Source organism: Dryobates pubescens, chromosome 15 (genome assembly GCF_014839835.1).
Source record: "Dryobates pubescens isolate bDryPub1 chromosome 15, bDryPub1.pri, whole genome shotgun sequence".
Classification (NCBI taxonomy): domain Eukaryota; kingdom Metazoa; phylum Chordata; class Aves; order Piciformes; family Picidae; genus Dryobates; species Dryobates pubescens.
Genome location: NC_071626.1, coordinates 6446989 through 6465113, shown reverse-complemented (window position 1 = coordinate 6465113; position 18125 = coordinate 6446989). Strand labels below are relative to the sequence as shown.

Here is an 18125-nt window from a genome sequence, read left to right as displayed (position 1 = left end):
CTGCCCTTCTGACCCCAGCAGAGTTGGAGAATTTATAAAGGTTCAAAAGCACCCAAGGCAAGAAGTACAATAGAATTTGTTCACTAACTTGTATTGGAAAGGAGATTAAAAACATTGAAATCTGCAACTTGGTACATAAAACTGCTGTCCTGAATAAAGAGAAATCTTTCAGAAAAGTTTTACAACTTGGTGGAAGTCCAGGACCCAGCTTTAGGCATCATTAATTGATGGGGTTTAATTCTGACTTGGTTATAACCACTTTTATATACTGTACATCTACCCTATAGTTGGATCAGTGTCTGGAACTGCTCACTGGTGTCCCTTTGAACAACTGTAAACTAAACCATAGTATGCAACTCCATAGGAAGCTAGAGATCAGGTGAATATACAGCCAGTTATATCTCCCCTGCTTCACGCTCTTCCGAGCTCCTGGGCTCTTCCGACCGGCCGTTGGCGCTTTCGTAGGAGCGCTTCCTGTCCCTGAAGTCCCGCGGTGACCTCTCTCGGGAGCTCCGATCTTTGTCCCGGGACGTTCTGTCACGGTCTCTTGAACGCTCTTTGTCTCGGGAAGATCTTTCTTTTGAGGACCTGAAATGTGAGAAGTCAGGTTAGTTATGAGTCTGCAGCAGCCAAACAGCATTTGGGGGCTTTATTTTCCTCTTTTGCCCATGCAGCTTTACGACTACATAAGTAAAGTGTAGGAGAAGACATCAGAAACCATTCTGCTCTTCTCCCTCTATCTCCAATGCCAACAGGCAAATATTGCTAGGGGCAGAATTTAATCCACATTTGTTATGAAGCCCAGACTAAGGTCAATGTGCTTCACCCAATCTCTTTTTCAACCTCTGCCCCCAAGCGTGTGTTAAGAGGTTTAGTTGGAATTTCTCGGCTGTATTCTGTAGCTTGAGAAGAAGAATGTTTAGCTTCTCTCAGATATACAAATGCCAAACATTAAAAACATGTGTGGAAAAAAGGGAGTTTGATTTAAAGCAGGGAGAAATGAACTTGCACAATTCTGGAATGAGACATGACAAAGACAAACCAAATCTGGAATCTGTGCTACCGTTAGGTTTTGTTAGAAGAATTATCCCCTGTGTGAATCTGCAACGCTGAGGTGATGCTGGTTTGAGACACTTCCCTCTGATACCAGGCATTCCCAAAGCTGTTAAACAACCTAGTTTTAAATTAAGTGAGCTACCTGTACTTGGATTGGACATTCTCCTCTCTAGTCTCTCAGCGTGCTCCTAAGCCTGTTGCTGAAAATCATCACATTTTGGTTGTAAGATGTACTGCAGTCATAAACCATTCTGACACACACCTGCACACAAAAATCTAACAGCATGCTCTAAAGCTAGCCACTAGTCAAAAAATTTGGTGTACTGGGTGGTGAGACTGTACCCCTCTCTACTTGCAGCAAGTTACTGTCATCACCTCAAAGCTTCAAAACACAGTCTGCACAGTGCTCCTGAACCAATTTTGCTGTATAAGCTTACAAAGAAATGACACTTCACTTTACTTCCTCCGATGGAAAGATTCCTTCCCCTACAATGCAGTGTTTTGCACCACTCAGCACTTGCAAACACTGAGATCCACAGGCATTACTCCTGTTCCACAAAGTAGGTCAGATAAGAAGGAGAGCTACACACGCAAGTAAGTTAATACTGGAGTTTGCACAGCTGTTTCACAGCTGTTTTGTGCTGCAAGTCCCCTGTAGAAGCAACAATGCTTCCAAATTGGTTAACTCAAGCTAACTAGTAATTAATCCTAGAACAGACAGCTAGGATATGATGCCATCCATATGAGGGTTGGACTAGATGATCTTCGGAGGTCACCTCCAACCCAAACCATTCTATGATTGATATCTTTGGCTTTTCATTCAATGCATTTTTGGAGCAATTTAAGATGCATTTGCCCAGCCTTTCCATCTCCCTCCAGGTGAGTTTCTAATCAGCTGACAAGAAGGAAGACTGGCTTTAATGAATCATGAGAGTGTGATGTCTAACTTTATACAATTGCTTCAGCAAGCAGTATTGCTACTACAACACTTAGAAATAAACCACCATTCCTGCCTTTCTCAAGGTGTAGCCTTTAAAAACAAAGCCTCTACTAGACTTACATTATCTAGAAGACTTGAAAAGCATGACTTCCTGACTAAGATTCTTCAGCAGAAACCAACCGTTTCACCAGGTATGCAGGCAGCATCCACATGATGATGTTTACCAACTATGAATCATGTTATGACATGTGATACTGGCTCCAAACCGGTATCTGCGTGTGCCTGCATTGGGTCTGAGGACACACACACACAAAAAACCCAGCCTGTAAGCAGCCTTGGACAAAAATCCTAGAGTAGTCTTGGCAGTCCAGGAAAATCCTAGAGCAGCCAGACAGATGTAGGAAAGCAGGAGAAAATGTAGCTACAGTCTCAAACGTTCCAAGAGGTAAGGTGTGTCTGACTAAATGGGCTTGTGCTCCCCTCAGCTCTTTCAAAAGGAGAAAAAAAATACCCTTAACAAATAGAAAGTGAAGACTGTACTTTTCTACCACAGCAGAGAACTAGCACAGGGCTAGAAAATCCTGTTGTCAGTCAGGATCTGAAGGATATTTTTAAAAGAAAAAAAATCATCTAAATGCTAAGAGTGGGCTCTATCTCACTCAGCTTTAAGTGTCTGCAGTGTAGACATCCAAGCTAATCAGCCAGATTACCTTAACAGTCAGCAGAAGACAGAGAGACTTTAAGGCATGACTTGTCTCATCTTAAAATGGACAAGTGATGTTAGATGAGTCTGTAATGAGACTCATGGGATTTACATCAGACCTACTCATCTAAAGCCAGGTGAACTGAATCCCTATCCTGTGACTTCAAGCACTCTATTTATGCATACGGTGTCCACACAGGAGTGCAGCAGCTCTTGCCACACAAACTCCTGTAAGTGGGCTCAAGCATACTGACACAATCATCTCTCAGTTTACCCACACTTAGGTCTGCTTTCATGAGTGAGCTCATCATTGAGCATGCACCTCAATATCTATCTGCAAATATTCACTTTCTCACTGCATATCAAGAATAACAAATTATGTATTTTTGTTTCTAATGAGATGAAAAACTATTTTAGTTACTTGAAAATTACAGCTAACTGGGAGAAAAAGCAAGACTTCATTTAGACCTGTTCTTGATAAGACAATAATCCAAGCTTGAGCTGATGTTTCACTCCTATTACCTTTGGCACATTGCTGTTACTACCAGATAGATTTCCATCATCTTAAGAAACATTTCTACCACTGCCAGATACTTTGTATGCATTCAAGTTGTGCCCACAGAACGTGGGAGTCTGCTCCTTATCTTGAAATGAGATCCCAGGCATTAGAGATTTACATCTATTCACTTGCTCACAGGGTGACTGATGATACAGATTGAAGAAATCACATCTGTCAGACAAATCTATCCAGGTGCAGTACTTCCTCAGCTATAGCACATAGTAAACATCCCTTAACTTTCAGAATGAAGTAAGCAAGAGGTGGGAGCTTTTCATTTTATGTGAAAGGCTCTTTAGAAAATACTTTCTGAAGAAGAGCAGACATCAGGACTGGGAGGAAGCAGAGTTTGCTGCAAACAGGACTCAATGCACATTTGCCTGCGATAATGTTGTGATACAGAGCAAAATGGGGAAATCACTTCCAGTAAGGAATCTAATTGTCTGGTATGCTTGCATGTTGAAGCCATAATGGATAGGATGAGAGCTGAAAAAAAAATCCAGACACATAAACAGCTTTTACAGCAGGATTCAGCAGCCTCCAATAACTGTACTTTATGGTACTTGAAGCAAGCCATCATGCTGAAGGCTTTAATTTAACATAGAATGATGCAACTCTTTCCACTCAGCAACCACAACTCCAAGCTTCTCTTAAGGCCCTAGAATTAGTGGCACCACAGGCTGCTACTGCTGCAGATTTCAGCTATCTTTCTGTTGTTTTTGGTGCCACACTGCTCTTCCTGAGTTTGGCAAAAGCATCATTTCCCCAGATCTAAATTTATTTGTTTATTCAAAACCTTCCTGAAGAAGTTAACTTGCTGGAGTGTTTCTATTCTTGGCTAGAATTCCTTGGGTAACTGTATGGTTTGAGCTTAAGGAAGTTTAAGTAAGGTTCAGACAAAACTTTTATATCAGGATGTTAAGAAATTCCCTGGATTAGAAAAAGAGTTCTTTGGAGAGTAAACCAGAATACATTTGAGCCTGCAAGATCAGGTTTATTTTGGATTCTAGCATCAATAGTGCTATGGTATTCAACAGAAAGACTTCTCCCACCTTCATCTGAAAAGCAGCTCTAATGGCTAGAAAGATGTCTCTACAAAGGAGACACACCAAGCCTGGCTGCACATTCAGTAGCTATCTTGGTCCCAGTGCAGCAAGGTCAGAGCCCTAACGATTCTTCAGTCTCCTGCAGACACATGTTTGAATTACTAAGAGGTAAGTGTAAACTCAATTTAGTGTGACAATTCTTATCATGCAGCTAGGAGAAGCCCTTTACTGGCAGGCCACCACTCACCTCTTTTTGGAGCTGCGCTCTCGGCTTCTCTCCCTGGAACTGTGCCTGCTCCTATGGTGGCTGCGGCTCCGGCTGCGGCTGGCCGAGCGAGACCGGTGCCGGTGGCGCTTCTCACGGGACTTGGAGCGAGTCCTCCTCTTCCGCTCCCGGGAGGCTGAGCGAGACCGATGCCTGCGGCGGTCTCGGGACCTAGATCTAGGAACAGAAAGGACTTGAACTGTCTTCACCCAGCTACTGCTTCAGTGTGCTGTGAGTGTTATGCGCTCTAGGCACGAGCAAATCTGTACAGTGCTCAGAGATATCGCATGGTCCTCTCACAGACAGAGAGGTGAAAGCTCCTTTGTGACTAATGCCATTTTAAGTTCATTCATGACTATATATATGCTTACAGCAGAGCCATATTAAGTTCATTCATGACTATATATATGCTTACAGCAGAGCCAACTCAAGCTTCTGAAGAGTTAAAAATACGGAAAAATAAAGCATCAAAAATCTGCTTAGAAGTTTTATCAGGCAAAGTTGTTGAACTTCATGATGCAGGGACAGAGATCATCTCCCAGAATGAGGTTCTGAGAAAAAAGGGCTGTATCCTTCCCCATAATAATCTACACAAGAAAATAAAACCACGATGAAACTAGTCTGGAAGGTTCTAAACACTACACAAATGATTTCTTTCTAAAATAAGAAAGAAATCCCTTTGCAGTAATGCCTTAAACTGTGCAGGCCAGGGAAAAAAACCTCCTCTATTTTTATATTTATGGGTCACCTGATGAGAGTTAACCTGGTGTTTGGAATTTTAAACACATGGGGTTTCACCCAAGGGTATTAACCATTTAAAAAACATGGGGTTTCACCAAATGCTATTAACCACAAGCTCGTTGAAGAAAGAGCAATTCTCTGTGTTCCAAGTGTTATCTGGGGCAAAAAGGTGTGTTGTAGCAGCCACATGGTGGCATGGTGATAAAACTCTCTATGAGCACATAGGGAGTCACCATTTAACTGCTCTGTGTGTAAAGTACTGTGTCCAGTTCTGGGCCCCCCAATTTAGGAAGGATGTTGACTTGTTGGAGCGTGTCCAGAGAAGGGCAACGAAGTTGGTGAGGGGCTTGGAACACAAGCCCTATGAGGAGAGACTAAGGGAGCTGGGCTTGCTTAGCCTGGAGAAGAGGAGACTCAGGGGTGACCTTATTGCTCTCTGCAACTACCTTAAGGGAGGCTGTAGACAGGCAGAGGTTGGTCTCTTCTCCCAAGCAACCAGCACCAGAACAAGAGGACACAGTCTCAGGCTGTGCCAGGGGAGGTTTAGGCTGGATGTTAGGAGGAAGTTTTACACAGAGAGAGTGATTGCCCATTGGAATGGGCTGCCTGGGGAGGCGGTGGAGTCACCGTCACTGGAGGTGTTCAGGAGGAGACTTGATAGGGTGCTTGGTGCCATGGTTTAGTTGATTAGGTGGTGTTGGATGATAGGTTGGACATGATGACCTTGAAGGTCTCTTCCAACCTGGTCTATTCTATTCTATTCTAAACATGGACATCTTAAAGTAACAGCACCAGAGAAAGTTAAGACAGTTTCAGATTGTGAGAGGCTGGCTTCACTGATGGTGTTCCTTGTCTGCAGATTTACCTACCTTTTGGCATGCTTGCTGTGGGATCTGGACCTGGAATCAATGGAAAAGAGTAAATCAATGTCTCTTACAGAATCTTATTATCAAATAAAAGTATGATTTAATACTAATAAACAAGACTAGTTGATTTGTTATTGTATTTCTCATTTTACCATGTATTATTTAAAGGTCCTTCATTTGATGTTAACATTCTTGTAACACATTTACCAGGAAACACAGCCTTTTGACAACTGGTTTGTGTTTGCTGGGGTTTTTTTGTCTATTTTTGAGCTCACCATACCACAACCCCACCTCCAAAAAATCTCATCTTTGTTTGTATTCCCAGCCCTCCCACAGAAAAACCTTATAGTTCAAGACTCTCATTTCTTGTCAGGCATTTATTATCAGACAGCAACACAAATCTAAAGTTGACATTGTTAACCTCTGAAGCCAACATGTCAAGACAACTGCAGTTCAGATTCCATTCCACTCTGGCTCCACAAGGCCTGGAAGCAAGTATTTCATAGAAGAACCAGAAAATTCTTTCCTCAGTCATAGATTCAACTACTTCCAATAAGGAAAATTTCTAATATCTACAAAGAAGATATCTAACAGATGTTAAAGATGCACATGTGTAAGCTCACATCTCTCAGGTCTCAAGACAAGGTCTTTAGCTGAAAGTCATCTTATTTAAAGACCATTTGTTCAAACATGTTGGGACAGTTCTGTCTGCAGCTTTTAAAAGGGTTTCTATGAAAACAGTTCAGATTAAGAGTTAGACATGAAATTCACTCTGAATCCTTGTACATTCCCAAGGAATGCAGACTACTGTGATTCTGCATATTCAGGAATGTTTATGAACTACATCATAGTGTTCCCATTATGGCAATTAAAACAGATCCCTACCTTCTTAGTTTCTCCCTTTCTTCTCTTTCCCTCTCCTCTCTACGTTTCAGACGTTCCTGATTTCGTTTCTCCTGCTTATCAGCCACAATCCTCTAAAAGCAAAGGAAAATGTTCATTAAGTTACATTCCAACACTTTTCAGATGAAGCTGCTATAAAAATAACCTAGGCAGTTAATATTCAATCTTTCTCTAGTGTATATTCCCTTTTGCATATTATTCCCTCTCTCTTCCTCAGTACATATATTTCTTTTTCTCCAAGAAATAAAAGTTATTGCAGAAGAGCTGCAGCAAACAGAGGTGTTACATGAAGACCTGAAACATGTAGAGTGATCTTAACATATTCCACCAAGGGGAACTCAGAGCAGCAAGTCATGCCTTTAACCTGAAAGTTTCCATGCCAATCCTGTAATCTTTTGGTCACTGGGTAAAGGTAGAAAGGAGTGAGAACTGAAAGTCAATTGTTTCATCAACTCCTTCAGCTAGGCCATGACATAAAGCAATCCTTAAAGGACTTGGTTAGGCTGATAACCTAGTATCCAGGCTACTTTTTTCTGTAATGTGAACATGAGACATGTAATTAGAGAGGATGCTTCAGCTGATAGCCCCCAGGTTGAACTCCCTACTACTGGGGACAAGGCACGCTCAGTAGAGGGCCCTCAGATGTGGAACTCACAACTGGAGATCTGGCCAAACCCAAGTCTCGCCACCTTCTGGACATGATGCAAGAAATTCAACTCTTTGTAAAGACCTTCTTCTGAGATGTGGAATTGCCCCAGCAGCATCTTGATTAGATCTCTGAGGAGAGCTCTGAGGAAGGAGGGGATAGTTATTGTTTTCTTTTTCTGTTAGCGAAGTACTTGAAAAGATTATTTTACTGATGCTTTGGGAATGTGAAATAATCACCCATGCACTCCCCCCCACCCCAATGGTGTAAATCATCACTTATTTCAACCCTTTATGTCAAGTTGTATCTACACTGCCTCGTACAGTAACAGTGATTTAACTTCAAGCAAGGTTTCTTGTTGAAGTGGCTCTTTGCATAATTTCATGGAGGTATGAGAGGAAGCAGACATGATTTATTCTAGGCATCTAAGGTTTGTGTTACAGCAGCTATATTTAGGAGCTGAAATTGTCAATACAGTCAAGTGAAAGAGTTGGGCTTTCCAAAGGGTAAGTCACAGTATCCATGCAAGACAGCTGGAATATTATGGAATATAAACCAAGCTTCAAACCAAGACTCAAACCCAGCAGCAACATAATTGTCTTTATGTGATTTCTACAGTTAAATGCTTAATTGAGCCTTGCACTCTGTAATTTGCACATGAAGATCAATCATAAATGGCATCAGTGTCCAAATCCATCCTCTTGAATACCAGAAGTCTAGAATGTAATTCCAGTAAGTCTTTCTTCCGGCTCCTGATTTCTGGTCACGGCAGTGTTGTTTAGGATAATATTCCAACTGCGTTTCAAATCTTCAGGCCACAGAGAGCATGCAACCCCTCTGCAACTATTACTTCAATAGCTACCCTGACTTCAAGATACAGGTATTTTGGTATTCTACAGCCTTGAGTTGTTAGAACTTATTTACTTCATCTACTGTCTGTTAGGCTTAAAATCCTTCCAAAATTACTTAACAAAAAGAACCTTCTTTAAATGTTAGAATGAAAGTCATCTCCTAATCTTTGTCTGGACAAAATGAACAGACTGAGTTTTAATCTGTAGCCATACAACAGGCTGCCTGAGCTCCACGCACTCCTTACATACTGGTTCCAAAAGCAAGCATTTCAGCACCAGCTCTATTTGTCTTTTATCCTAATTAAATAAAATATGACTCATTTAGGCCTGCTACATGTTCCTGTATTTTCAAGAGTCTCATTATTACTTTTAGGTAACCAACTGGCTAAAAGTAAAGTTGATTTGGCTATCTCCTATGACTGCTAAATGTGTTCCACCATCACTGTCCTTCAAACTACAGTTCTCTATTTCACAAGGAGAATCATGCTCCTTGTTCCCAAGAGGCACTACTCTGAGTATGCTTTACATGCTCAGTGCAAAAGAGGTCATCTTACAAATTATCCAGGTAACTGATATTAGAACATTCAGTGTTTTGTAGACTAACAGTATCTCGTATTTTCAGTAATGTAAAAAGCCCCCCAAACCCAACCAAGACCTGCATGCCTTGGAAACAAAAAAATCCATTAAGGTTGCCTGGCAAGTAATCAGGCAGGACCACACACACACACACACACACGAATATGCCACAATGTAAAGAATGATTTACCCGCAGCTCCTCAAGCTTCTCTCTTATTTCAATAAATCCTAAGTGCAGTTTTCCTCCAAAGTGGTCAGCAAGTCGTCGGTCATTGTCATGAAGACCAAGGTAAGCCGAGCACACTTCGCAAACCCGTAGCTTCTGCTGCTGAAAGCTGGAGGCAGGCATAGAATTCCTGTACACTTCCTAGAAAAATAAACCAGAAGAACTCTAACAAATTTGCTGGTACTTCTGAATGCACACAAACAAAGGGAACACTTTACCAAAGACAGATACGCTAGGAATTGGTATCTGAATTCAATGTACATGAGCAGACCCTTGAGTTAATTCACACCGTTCACAAATCAACTGTCTCATTCAAACAGCAGGCATGTTCCTTACTTTGAAGCTTGGATGTGTTCAAAAGGAGGACATCAGCAAGTGGTTTTGCACATTTAATGGAGTGATTAGTAGCTTTACTTAAGATCAAAGTACTCAGAAAGACGACCATTTCTTTTAATATGCAACAGTGACCACACGTTAACACAACAATTACTCTGTTAACTCATGAAGACATTGTACCAGTTTTAATTCTGAAACCAACTTAAAACTGCACTATTTTCCTGAAAAAAATAATAGTATCTTGCAAACAGACAACCAAAAGTGCTGGCAAGTCCTCTGGCACCATTACAGCAACTGCAGATGTCTGTTTCTGTAAATGTAAGTATATTGGTGAAATACAGTATGGAAAAGCTCTTGGTAAGTTCTGCCATCTGAACATTACAGAAGGGACCATTTTTGACTTGCTTGACACAAGCCACTGACTACCTTTCAATGAAGACAATGGTTCACTTCACTGATGCTTTGCAGTATGAGCCACATCAGCACACCATGAGGCACAACAGGGTTGCCACAGCAAGAGCCACGAGACTGAACAAGCTGAGTCAGTCCAGCAAACATAGACACAACTGTGGTGTGCACAGATACACCTGGCCAGTACAGCTAAACAAATAAATGCATCATCTGTGGAAGCAAGTAGAATTTTAGTAGTACAGGAATGTATTCAAGAGGTAGAAACTGTAACTGTACAGGATGCCACAAAGCAAATTCTTCACTTTTATATGAAGTGTCAGCAGGTAAGACACATTGCATTACACAGATGCCAACCAATTTAGTACTGGACTCTGTCCTCTCTGTTCCACAAGCCTTACACAAGCAACTTACTTCTGCTTCTCTCTTCTTTACCCGAGCCTTCTCCACTTCATCCATTACTTTTTGAGATTCTTCCACATTCCCATCAGCTCCAAGTTGTTCTACTTTGGCCAGCAGTTTCCCAATTTCTTCATTCAATTCATGAACTCTTTCAGCCTTGAAGGACAAGGAAAGGTTTAACATAGGAAATGCTTTAAATGATGCAAAACAATCTGAACTACTACTGAGTAAGATGAAAAATCAGTATGATGCAATCAATAGAAACATAGAGAGAGAACTGCCACAGGTAAAAGTGAAACAGAATTTGCCTCATGTAAAAACACAGAGAAAGGCTGAGTTATCAAGTCCTATGTACCAACTCCAGAGTAGGATTTTGTCAAGAAACTTCCAAGTAATTCACACTGTTGTCTACCCCACGTAGTCTGGTAAAATGACTATTTGTCCAACCATTTCCCCTAGCATGTGCATAAAAAAATAAAGCTGTTGTTTTTTCAGTTAGAAGATCTAGAGGAACGCCCATCAAATTTTGTTTACATTGTGGATGAAGTTACTAACATTTCTGTTGCATAGTATCATGGAAAGTCAAGTTCCATGAACCCAAAAGTATCAGTGAGGTCTCTTCCCTGGTTTCTCTCTGTGCTTTAAAGGCAGTTTTGGGGAGGATAATGTCCTGCATTTCCCCTCCTCAGTATAAATTCTTAAGTTGGATAGTTTGCCAAACCCTTAAGTTGACTCCTTAGAAAACCAGGCCTTCAAAGATACTTCAGTAACTAATTTTACATGCTTACTTTAGCTGCAACTTCAGCACTGATCTCTTCTTGGGTTTCTGCTAGTCTTTTCTTAGCCACTTCTGTTCTCCTGTCACAGTCTGCGATAAATGACTGCAGGTGGTCCATTGCCTAAAACATCAATAAGAACACTGATCAATCCTGTCAAGAACATGAGTATTTCATTAGCCTTAACACTGTCTGGGTTAAGACTTAACTTTTGTTTTCATTAGTGAAACTTCTGTAAAACAAGAATCTAGCACTTTGTGGTGACTAATCACATATTAATATGCATTTCAAAAATCATATTCTACATGTTATCAGTTACATCTATTTGCAGAAACTGGGAAGTGATTCTATTTTAAGTCTCCCCTAAGAAGCAAACATTTCTAACATGCATTAAAATTCTTCAAGGGATACTCAGGTTCACCTCACCCAGCCAATACATTTGGTAGTGTAACTTTTTTTCACTAGGGTTTTAATCTGTAAAGCCTATTAAGACCATCCCTCCAAAAACCACTAAAAAAGCCCCCAAACTAATGGCCTAGGTGGGAGTTCAAGACTATATTACTCAAACTATGGCATACTGAGACACAAGATATGATTTGTTATCCCCAATACAAAATCGCTTTCTTCAGTAAGCACAGAATTTAAGACTCTCTTCAGCCTTAACATTAGCTTGCAATTTGATAACACTAAGACATCACTTGGGTTTACTATCATTTGTCCTGTGAAAGGCTGTTACACAGCTGTACCTAGAGAGGACTACCTATTCAAATTAAACACCTGCATTATGTGACTCAGCCAAGGGTTTACCTTTCTATTTTCCCAAAAATTAACTTTTGATGCTCAATTTATCCACCTAGGTATGCAAACTATGCTTGCTCTCCACCATCAAGACAAAATACATACATCAAGCTCAAAGAAGAAATCTTGATCTTTGGATGCTATTTCATAGTCTGCCCTTAATGCCAGGTCATGCACCTTCAGACATTCTCCAAGGTCCATTCTCTGAAAAGAGACAGAGGGAAAGTGGTTTAACTTTTCAGAAGTGATACAAGGAATGAAGTTACCACAATTTTCCTTAACAGTCAAATTTTCTGCAGCAAATTACCTCCTCTATAGGAATGAAAGGACAGCTTAATAAAGCTGTGAAACAATACCAGATCTGCAATAAACATGCACAAATCAAGAAAAGCAATGGAATAAACATCTTATCACAATGGCCATTTGCATTACAAAATATTAATGCCCTGCAAAAGCTGAAAACCTGAACTGTGACATCCTATATTGAATTAGAACAGCTTGAGAGAATCAAGTTCCCTGCAAATGGCAATTAAATGGTCAAATGCTTGACTTAATCTGTTGAAACGTGCTCCAGTTATAGAAATAGCTACAACCACAGCACCATTCTAAGTGCTGCTTAAAAACAGTGGAAGCCTTTCAAGCAAGAAAGCCAAAAATCAAATTGCTGCAAAACATTTTGTAGAAGAGTGAAGATGAGCTGAGTGTTGGACTGTGTTCAAGAGCTACAAAAGTACAGACATTCTTCTTGTAATCTGAAGCTGTTCTGGAAAGGGCAGGAAGGAAGCAGCAACTCAAAAATGTTGGTAAGGCTGCATGACTAGTCTTGTACACAACACCCTGAGAAGAATGCCCAGATTAGGTAACAAATACTAGTTTAAAATGTAAATTTGCACAGCACACAGCATAAGGAGTTGTAATTCAATCTGTTCCCTGAAGGTTTGGTGATTAGACAACAGTGCACGAGGTAAAAAGAAACCAAACAAACTTGCACAAATAGCAACAAAAAGTGACACAAAAAAATTAAACAGATTTGTAATGGAAACAAAATTGAACACCACCAAGGCACTGTCTCTGCAAAAGCACAGGCTGAACTATAATTGCTGATTCTTATTTGACACTTAAAACTAGCACAGCTTCAGTGAAGTCCGCTCTTGGCACTGCTCACTTAATAGTCAGAAAAACTAAGCCTTTTGTAACATTGAAAGCACATAATGAAAGTTGAACTCTGATGGAGAAAGCTGATACTGTTGCAGCTTAACAATTCTAGAGCCAAGCCTAAAATGCTTCATTACCTGTGCCCTGAGTTTTGTAGATAAATGACAAGTGTGAACAGAGAAACTGCAACAACAACAAAACCCCTAAATACTTGCATTTAAGTAGCAATTCAAGCCTCACAAGTACAGTAAAGCCCCCAAAATCTACTGCTAATAGATGTCCCAACAAATCCACTGAAGTGTTTGTATGGAAGTTGTTGCTTTATTTCAAATGTTAGAGACAGAAAACACATTGCTAAAATACAACATTTGAAACTTGAGAGTTTTTGAAATGCTTTCCAGCCACCATAAACCTGTTTTCTGGAAAACATTTGATTGCAACACAGAACATCTGACTTTCTTCAGCATTGCAAAGATCAGCTTTTCCTCCTGCAACCACATAGGACCGCATCAATTTCGTTAACTAATGAAAATTCACAGATCTCGAAGCTAAGCTCCATACATTTATTTCCATGTCATTAGATGCTGACATTGTTTAAACCATGACATACTTTCTGGATGGTACTTCACTACTAGAAAAGCATTATGAAGAACATTTTAAATTGTCTGAAAACTCAAGACACTTAAAAATCCTCCTGAAACTGTGAAAACCTTGTGTTTATGCTAATTCATCAGGTGTACTGATAAGGTAATTTAAGGTTAAACTCAAGGCCAATCCCATTTTAAGTGAAGCACTCCAGTTCTAAGTGCACATATATGGCTGGTAACATGCTTTAATAGATCTGAACACAGTGATAAGAAGTGTAAGAACATTCACTAATGAATTAGACAAATTAGAAGAACACTATTTCAATATGCAAACCTACATAGACTCTAAACAAATACATGAAATAAGCTTTCATCACACTCTAAAGATCAGAATTTACTTGGAATTACCATGACACAGTTCATCTGTGTTCTGTGCTTCTATTTGGGTTGGATTTGCCCTCAAGACAGCACATTTCCTGATTTCTTCTTACTGGGAATTGTAAACCCATAGCCTGGAAGGATGGTAATTACTCTGAGCCAGCATCACTACTGAAAAATTTTCTGTGCTCCCTTTACTACTGCACTGAGCTACCCTATGGTCAGAAAACTCTGCCTCTGCAGCTGAACACAATGTAGGTATTGGCTGAGTAATATGTGCCTTTGCAAACCAAAACCAGAAGCCATTTTTCAGCAGTGTACTGCTGTCCAAGCTGTCAGGCAGTCACAAAATCAGATGAGATGACAGTAGGTAGGGGGCAACATAATAGTGGGTTTCAGTAGCTAGAATTTCTTACAGTAAGCTACTTCAGAAACTCTTAAATAACTTTGGTAGTAGTAGAGGCAATTTGGGAGATGAGGGAAGTGTTAAGAAGGATGCCTTTTTGTTAGATGTCTCCATTAGAGGACATGGAATTTTGGCTTGCCTTCCCCTCTTCAATGCAACAGAATGTGGCCTTATAAATACTCCTGTGGCCCAACAGACAGGGAGCAAGAACAGGCAGGCACAAGAGAAAAGAATTGTTTTCCATTTGCTTTGTTAAAGAAATGACACCATTGTTGGAAGTGCTCCTTAGCACAGCCTGTACTAGTTTGGGCTAATCCTTTTGAAAGCACCCTCACAGAAATATTACTACTAAAGGTCTTTCTTAGAAGTTCTCTTAGCAAACCCAATGCAGAGAGACATTGAAAATAAATAAATAAACTGAAACTCTTAAACCAGTTTGCTTATATGCAAAGTCTGGCTAAAATGAATTTCTGCTGGTATAAATTATGCAACATCAGGCAAAGAAGATTAATCTTGGGGACAATCCATTACTGTCAAAAGTCTATGCTGGATCAGCCTATAATACAATTTGGCTCATATGGCTAGCTGCAAAGTAGACAGCAGATGGAAACAGACAGAAGATACAGTAAGACATTATTTTAGTTTTCCACTCATCCACCTTAGGATTTAGTGCCAAGACATGCCTTCCCCTAGAGGCAATGAACGAGCACTGGTAGTCAGTCATTTAAAGACTGATCACATACGAAACAGAAGATGGTTTTGAGGGGGACTAATGCTCAGACATGGAGCTAATAATGAAGGCTTAAAAAGAATGCACAAACTTCTTTTTTCATTGTCAGTTACACTGATTTCCAGACAGACTTATGCTACTTGAAGTGACTGGCAGAGAAGTCCTGGTAATTAAAGCAAATAAAGGTGAGAACATCCAAGTCCCCAGGCTAGACGTGACTAAAGCATACTGAAAATTTGAAGCCATGCTTTGGGGATTTTTGCAGTTACTGCACTTTAACCAAAGATTAAACCCAGAAAAAACCCTATATATTTAGTGAATCTTTCTTAGAAGTGAAAGTGACTGCTGAGGATTAGGCCAGGTCTGTCAACCACACGCAAAGCAGGACATCAGGGCTCCTTTTGCTATTGCTGAGCTCTGCTTAAGAAATTGGTGCCTTCTATTGACAGCTTGCTACAAATTTTCTATCATGCCTTTTTTAATGTCCCCATATTAGATGTGCAAAGCTACCTGCCTTCCCAGAGCTAAGGTTTAGACAACTGGTCTTTCATCCTGAACAACCTCATGTTGAAACGACCTAATCGTCTTTGTCATCTCAGCCACAAAAATGGATAGAATGCCTTTGGAATGAATACAGAAATACAGATCACATGCATTTAGTTTAACCACAACACACAGCTCTGCTTCAGCTGAATCACATACCAAAAATAAAAAAGAGAGTCACATGACTTAAGTATGAACCGACAAGAGCTGACCAGGGACACCTGGGCAACAGACAATCTGAAGAGTTAACCTGCAAAGTAAGGGTGCACTCTGTATCTGACTGGATTGGAGACTAAACTCTGATGTGATGCTGTTTCTGGAACATGAAATTAAAGCAGTTTTCAGATCCTCAGCTACCTACAGCAAAACTCCCTGACACTTTTACAACTACTCCACATTCATTTGGCATCAGAAATTAGGTTACTGAATTTACTCTATATGGAGTACAAAAAGAGCACAGAAAAGCCAAAGCTACTTAAAACACAGAGGGCTGATGCTGAGCCAAGTGTGACACAGTCGCATGCACTATCAACGCTTCTAAAAACAGCACACACCTTTGAGAGCTTTTGAACAAATATACTCTGGGCGGTGTTTGCTGCAGAGAGTTTTTTCTAGCTATGAAAATACTCATAGCAGAGCAGTTCACATTCAGCAGGAGAAGCATTTGGTTTGTTTAGGAAGGTCTGACATTACTGGAAAAATTAATATCGGAGGAACCACATCTCTCTTTTTGGTGGTGTACAGTAACAAGACAAGGAACAATGGATGCAAACTTGAACATAGAAGGTTTCACCTAAACATGATAAGAAACTTCTTTACAGTGAGGGTGACAGAGCACTGGAAGAGGCTGCCCAGGGAGGTTGGGAAATCTCCTCCTCTGGAGAGTCTCAAGCCCCACCCGGATGCATTCCTGTGTGGACTACTCTAGGTTATCCTGCTTTTGGCAGACAGGGTGGACTCGATGATCTCTGGAGGTCCCTTCCAACCTCTAACATTCTCCCTTCATCAAATTTTCAAGGCAGCTACTGGGGTCTGTATGAGAACATCCTTGGTATTGATTTATCTCTTTGTCTTTATACATCTCTTAGCTGAGGTATTTCTTATCATGGAACTCACTTTTTATCTGCAGTACCAACTTTGCTTCTGACCGATTTTTGGACACATGATAAGGCCTGTCCTTCCTTGTAGGCAACACATGTTCAGAAGGGGTGACTTAATGAGAGGCTCAACATGACCTGGCAATGTGAGCTTGCAGCCCAGAAGGTGGTGTCCTAGGCAGAAGGTGCCCTGGCCCATGGCAGAGGGATTGGAACTACATGATCTTTATAGTCCTTTCCAACCCAAAGCATACTATGATATAATAGTGATTTACATCCTCTAATTCTGCTAGTGGTGTTAACCCTTGTGGGACTTCGCTAGTAGGAAACAGGCAAAAATGTTTAAGTTAATATTGATGGCAACCACTGAAAAGTTCAGGTATCCTCAGAAAAGGAATAAAGATTATTTCTCCTATTAACCATACTCTTGCTTTCTGAAGGCTTCAAGTCTTTAGAACAGATCTGCACTGAAAGACAAAGCTAGCTTCAGTCTTTCTTATTTTTAAGCAAGGTATTTCAGTGTTTGCATAATATTTGGTCTTACAGTTTGAGAATATACACACACACACTACATAAACACTGAAATGAGATAACTGTACAGATTGTAACTAAACCCCCCTTCCTCCAGATTAATTAAACACACTTAGATGGGATATGGTACAATCAGTTCGCTTCCCAGGCACCAGTCAAAGAAATTAAGAGCGTTTGGAGACACTGAGATGATCACTTGCTAGACAACAGAGCACTTCACAATTCATCCCCACTGGGCTGAAGGCTACGAATTGAGGTAGCTTACGCAAGCCTGATTTAATTTGATTTGCAAAGCTGAGGCAGTTTGCATGATCAAATCAGTCCTGACCTGAAGAGCTGATACCCTTCCAGCAGAATATCTTCTTTTTGTAACCCTACAGCAAATAATAACACTGCCAGACCTAAGTTTTAAGCAGGGAAATAGTTCTGCTGACCCAATGGGACTACCAGCAAATAAATCAACTCCAGATTCAAACACCTTACTAACATCTATCTGCAGATGTGTGAACTCTCCAAACTTGTCTTCCACAGTCAAAACAGATCTAGACAGTACAGTCAGTGAGCCTAAACAGATTCAGCACACCCCAGTGGCATGTGAACTAC

General features: G+C 40.5%; 1 protein-coding gene across 2 annotated transcripts in view; it reads right to left on the bottom strand.

The window, feature by feature from the left end:
- Window positions 1–18125, bottom strand: part of LOC104302070 (putative RNA-binding protein Luc7-like 2) — a 35114-nt gene continuing 16989 nt past the window's right edge. For both annotated transcript variants that reach the window (XM_054167670.1, XM_054167671.1), the window contains 8 exons: window positions 12201–12299; window positions 11310–11420; window positions 10534–10677; window positions 9340–9516; window positions 7059–7150; window positions 6177–6206; window positions 4549–4743; window positions 1–588 (listed from right to left, as the gene is read on the bottom strand). In XM_054167670.1, coding sequence (XP_054023645.1) covers window positions 396–588; window positions 4549–4743; window positions 6177–6206; window positions 7059–7150; window positions 9340–9516; window positions 10534–10677; window positions 11310–11420; window positions 12201–12299 — 1041 coding nt within the window. In that variant the 3' untranslated portion in view covers window positions 1–395. The remainder of the gene's footprint in view (window positions 589–4548; window positions 4744–6176; window positions 6207–7058; window positions 7151–9339; window positions 9517–10533; window positions 10678–11309; window positions 11421–12200; window positions 12300–18125) is intronic.